At 56.2% G+C, this 5,867-nt stretch overlaps 1 protein-coding gene across 1 annotated transcript in view; it reads right to left on the reverse strand.

Moving 5' to 3' along the window:
- The window catches only part of GPI (glucose-6-phosphate isomerase), a 52,606-nt gene that overhangs the window by 30,377 nt on the left and 16,362 nt on the right, over window positions 1-5,867 (reverse strand). The window contains exon 10 of the mRNA XM_011982322.1: window positions 3,193-3,246. Coding sequence (XP_011837712.1) covers window positions 3,193-3,246 — 54 coding nt within the window. The remainder of the gene's footprint in view (window positions 1-3,192; window positions 3,247-5,867) is intronic.

Consider the following 5,867-nt stretch of genomic DNA (forward strand, 5'->3'; position numbering starts at 1 on the left):
TGGGAAATCCAGACCTGCTCACTGTGCCAGATCCCGGCGCCTCAGACCCTCCTGAGACCTGGCTCTATCCACCTGCCTTCACTTCATACCCTCAGAGGTTGTCTACCACATCCAGGTCTTTCTAGATGAGCCTAACCCCAACTCCTTGGGCCTCACCTCATAGATCGTTCTCTCCACCTGTGCCTGACCTCAACTGTAGGACAGTTTAATTAGCTTGACTATGGCTGTTCTGGTCAACCTCCCTCTGCGTGCCCCTCTGGTTTCACAGATGTCACCCGACAAACTCTACCCATCATGCTTCTCAGACCTGGGATACAAACCAGGGCCTGACCTCAGTGGCTCAGACCTTACCTGTGAGACCCAAAACTACATACCCATGTCTCACCTTAACCCCTGAAACCTCGCCTGCTAGAACCGCTCTACGTACCTCGACCAGACCCAGGCTTCATCCACCTTTCAGACGGATGCAGGTCGTCATCCCTTTGTCCGACTCCAGCTTTTTGGTCTCTTCCCAGGCTCACCCACCAGAGCTGCTCAGACATCGCCCGAGGACACAGCTCCAACCTGGACCCAATCATGGATCTTCAGCCTCACTTGTCAGACCCAGCTCAACCTGTCTGCCTATCTTTAGCTCCAACGTCCTTACCGGACTGGTCCAGTTCTGCCTACCTGAGTAGAGTCTTGGCTCCTCAGGCCTCCCCTAGAAACCCAGCCATACAAACCTGTCTGCTTCCAGCTCCTGGGACCTCAGACAGATGCGGCTCTGAAAGGCTGCACTATACACACCTAACCTGAACAGACACTTTCCTCACACATGACAGATCACTGGCTGCTGACCTTGGCCTGAGGGAGCCTGGTGAGAGCCCAGTGTTGACAAACACTGTCTGACTGGCTCAGCCTTGACGTCTGCCCTGCAGACCCAGGTCTCTGGACCTTTACTCACCCTGAGCCACTCAGACCGCACCTACCCAGCACAGCTCCGCATGCAACCCGCCTGCCTCACCTGCCGCAGCTCCCCTGTCCTTGCCTCACATCACCAGGTACATTCCTACCTCTCCCGCATCTGGGCTCTGCAGACCCTGACGCCACAGACTTGGACTTCAGTCACGAATTCTCAGAGGCCTCTGACGCCCTGAGCTCTGCCCATCACACCCAGTCAGGATGCTAAGAAGCAGCTGCTGACCTGTGTGTCCCTAATCCTGGGTTCTAAACACCCCATTCGAGCAATCAGCCACCCACTACCTGATCCTCACTTTTCAGAACCGGCCAGAGATCCCAGCATGCACACCCGTTCCATGCCATAGGTCAACATCACCTCCCACAGAGCCCGGCTGACATACACACATACATAGCTTTGGCTCCTCAGACTTCCCCTGACAGAACCATCTCTAAATACCTGCCTCTCCTCCAGAATTCACAGACCCGTGGGTCCCTCTCCCTGCCCTGGCTCCTCCTCAGAACTCACCTGGATCTGCTCTGGCTCCGCTTTGGGCCTCCCCAGCCAAAACTGGCCCTGTGGCATGTGCTGACTCTGGCTGAGCCCTGAGAGACCCTGCGGTTTCCCACCACCCCTCTGCCTGATCCTGACACCCAAGGCTGCCCTACAACTGGCCCTGGCGGACCAAGAATTACCACTACCAGACGAGACTCTTCTGATCTCACCTGAGAGTCAGGACTGCATCCCTAGGCCTGAGCTGATGGCTGTAGCTCACCCGAGACCCTACCTCCAGGAACTTCACCTGCTCCTATCCCTGGGTTCTTCAGATATCACCTTCTGGATTCAGCAGGATACACTCTAGTAACTCAGGCCGATCCCTCCTCCATCCCCTGTGGTCTGTCTAGCCTGGCCCAGGAAGCCTCCGCTTAGGTCTCACCAGCCAGCCCTGGCCCCATGTTCCTGTACCTAAATACCATTCCTAGGCCTTACCTGGGAGGCCAGACCCATCGTCTCCTTAAGCCACACCCTAACTCATCTCTACATGCTGGGTGGTGACGAGTAAGGACACCCCCAATCTGCTTGGCTCCTTGGCTGGCAGCAGCACCCACACGTCCCTGCCCACCACCTGCTCAGGCTCCAGATCCCAAGGAGGAGGTGGAAGGTGCCTGCCCTCCATTATCAGTCATGCAACATTTATTAGAAGCCGCACAGTCTCTCTTGACCGGGGTTCTGCATCTGAGCCACAGGATGCAGAAAATGACTTGAGTGACTCTTGTCAATTCTTCCAAGGATGGTATGTAACTAGTCTCATTCTAGAAAGAAGTTAACTCATTATACACAGTGGATGGCTTGAGGCATTAGGGCTTCATTCTCTCCCAGACCCCGGTAGCCAAAGGCCCCTAGAGCTTTCAAAGGAACAAGGTTATGTCTGTGGATGCTGTCACCAAGCAAAGGGCCTCCGGTCCAAATGCCTGGAAACAGCCCCAGGTGGGAAAACCACCACATGGGCAATGCCCTCTCTGCTGCGCCTGCCACAGTGTTAGACCCTGCACCTAAGCCTGGCCATGCCCACAGCATTCACAGCGCCCGCACCACACCCTGCACTGCACCCCTGCACCCCAGGCTTCACAGCCAGAGCCCTCCTTACACCGCTGCTGAGCTCAGGCAAGTGCACAAGGAAAGCTGCAGCTCACTGTTCGGCTCCAGCAGAGGCGGTCCCATGGACCATCTGTTGCTACAGAGGGGTCTGCTGCCCTGTCACTCAAGGCAGGGTTTGCTCTGCAAGCTGCCCCAGCCTGGCGCCTCCTCTACGCCACCCCCCAGCTCCTCCTGCAGCTCCTGTTGCTCCTTTGCAGGCCTACCCGGTCATACCTCATGCCTCACCCTGCCCCTTGGCCTTTACAGATGGTGGCTGCAGTTCAGAGAAAGGTCATCACTGAGAATAACTCACAACCTCAACTCGGTGAGGGGGGCAAGGGGTACTCGGGTTACCCCACAGTGGGTGTTGCAGGCAGGCACCCAAGGGAGTGTCATCTGGCAATGCAAGCTCAGCCCGCCCTCAGGTGGAAGTGGAGCCCTCATCCTGCCTGGGTTGCTCTTGTCCTCCAAGCCTCTCTGAGGGCCTCTCTACCTTTCCCCAAGCTAGGTATGCAGCAGGTACTCAATAAACACTGACCTGACCTCAAGGGCCCCTCAACGGCCAGGATTTGGCAAAGGACACTTAATTCACCCAGTGCAGAAGTGCTTGTACTTACATCCCAGAACTCGAACATGTTTTGAGGGTCAATTCCAAACTCCTTCACTTTGGTCTACAAAAAAAAAAAAAAAACCACAAAGGGAGAGAAATGAAAGGAAGCATTTGCTAGTGGGATGGAAACAGGAGCTCCAGGAGGCAGGGAGCTATGCTCTGTGAGCTGAGCCTCACCTTCCCCAGAGCCAGGGATGGGGCAGGGCTAGAGCAGTCTATGAGTCGAGGGCAGGGCCCAGGATCTGCCTACCCCAAGATGGACACCAGGCACACCAGTGACGCTGCACCTGTAAAGCCCCCTGCTGAGGACAGCTGTAACCCCGTGTGAGGAACTGGCCCACACACTGCTCTGCAACAGCCCTCACCCAGGCCTGTCTGGGACACCAGAGCATGACCCCTCAGGGCATCTAGGAACCGAACCTAGGACTGGGACCCGAGCATGGGCAGGGGCCACCTACCAGGCCAGGCAACCACACACAGGCTGGACAGTTACCCCGCCCTTCCCACGTGTGGGAGGGTGACTGCACCAAGAAGCTCTGAGGACCCATCAGGTATTCTGGTCCCCAGAGCAGACAGGGCCAGCAACCCCTTACCTATTCCCCACAGGAGGAGAAGCCCTGCTGACCAGTCAGTGGGAGGCAGGCAACAGTGCTATAGTTAGCCAGCCTTATGGCGTCCTGCTGCAGCCGGGCGAGCACTGGAGGCAGAGATGTAGGGGTAACGGTGGAGGGGGTGGGAGGGGGTGATGTGGGTGTGGTCCCCAGCTCTGACACAGCACAGTGCCCACCGGCTGACTGCTGCTGTCACTCCTGGAATATCCCTTACTCTGCCATGCTCTGCTGAGCCTGCACAACCTCGGGGCCAGGCAGACTGTGAGAACTGGGGGGCAGGTGACCCAGGTTCTAATCCTGGTATCACCTACTCATACAATCGCTAAGTGGGCCAGGTACAGTGGCTCATGCCTGTAATCCCAACACTTTGGGAGGCCGAGGTGGGCAGATCACTTGAGGTCAGGAATTCGAGACTAGCCTGGCCACCATGGCGAAACCCTGTCTCTACCAAAAATACAAAAATTAGCTGGATGTGGTAGTGGGTGCCTGTAATCCCAGCTAGTCAGGAGGCTGAGGCGTGAAAATTGCTTGAACCCAGGAGGCAAAGGTTGTAATGAGCCAAGATCGCACCACTGCATTCCAGCCTGGGTGACAGAGCGAGACCTTGTCTCAAAAAATAGGCTGGGCACAGCAGCACACACCTGTAATCCCAGCACTTTGGGAGGCCGAGGTGGGCAGATCACTTGAGGTCAGGAATTAGACACCAGCCTGGCCAACATGGTGAAACCCCGTCTCCACTAAAAATATAAAAATTAGCCGGGCATGGTGGCGTGCACCTGTAATCCCAGCTACTCAGGAGGCTGAGGCATGAGAATCACTTGAACCTGGAAGGCAGAGGTTGCAAGGAGCCAAGATCTTGCCACTGCACTCCAGCCTGGGCAACAAAGCGGACTGTCTCAAAAAAAAAAAAAAACAAAACACCACACACAAAACAACAATCGCTAAGTAGGAGGCAAAGTGTGACCTCCCTTCATTGGGGCTTTATGTCCTTACGTGAAAAATAGAATGCATCCCCCACCCCTACCCAGCGTGGCCCATTTGGGGAGATGCTGCGCACAGAGGCCTAGGAAGGTCATGTGTATGGAGGGTTCTGGGTATCACTCAGGCCTGGGAGATGGAAAAAGGGGTTATCGTGATCCCACTGACTCCAAGCTTCTCTTCTCAAGGCTGCAGAGGTTGAATGGGTGAATGTGGGAAAGGCAAGGAAGGCTTGCAGCCCACAGGCAGCCAACCCTTCCATAGCATCAGCCAAGCCAAGATCCACCAGACCTATGAACCACGTCTCTGACGGGCCATGACCTAGACATGCTGGGCCCTCCCAGGAAGGCAGTACAGGGGACCACAGGGGCACTTACCGTGTTAGTAGACAGAGCAACGAAGTGCTTCGCCACTGCAGAAGGCTACAAAAGACAGAGCCAAGTTACCAAATCCAGCCCAGGGAGACAAGGGGTAGTCACTCCCCATCACTAGAGGAACCAAGGCCCTGCATGGGACTGAGATTCCCAGTCTCTGGTTCTGAGACTGTTGAAGGAGGCCCACATCGAGGTCAAGGGCAAGAAAGCAGATGGGTCACAGGCTGCCTGCTCATCCCATCTTACAAGCATGCGGGGCTCAGGGATATCCCTCCCCTATAAAATAGGTGTGGCCAAGAGTCCCTGTTGCACCAAGGAACCTTAGAGAAAGGGCAACACAAGGGCTGTCAGCCCGCGAGAGCAGGTTCTGTCACATCTGCAAGGCTGGGTCTGGCAAAACCAAGATGAACAATCATCTCATCTAGCAAAGGCAGGCACTGGCAAGGCCACCTTCCGCTTCTAACTTCAGGAGAGACAGGGCCAGACTTGGTCACTCAGGGGCCCACCCTGCTCTTCCCAGCCCAGAAGCTGACCACGAGGGAGGCCCTATAGCCCACTCACATCCTTGGCCGCCTGGAGAAACCACTCCTTCGCCGTCTCCGCATTCGTGATGGTCTCCTGGGTGGTAAAGGTCTGCAACCGAAGAGAACAGCAGTGGGTGCCCGAGCTTAGGGGTGGGCGCAGCCTCGAGCCAGGGCTCAGCAGCGGAGGCCAAGGCA

This window comes from Mandrillus leucophaeus, unplaced genomic scaffold, assembly GCF_000951045.1.
Source record: "Mandrillus leucophaeus isolate KB7577 unplaced genomic scaffold, Mleu.le_1.0 Scaffold238, whole genome shotgun sequence".
Taxonomy (NCBI): Eukaryota; Metazoa; Chordata; class Mammalia; order Primates; family Cercopithecidae; genus Mandrillus; species Mandrillus leucophaeus.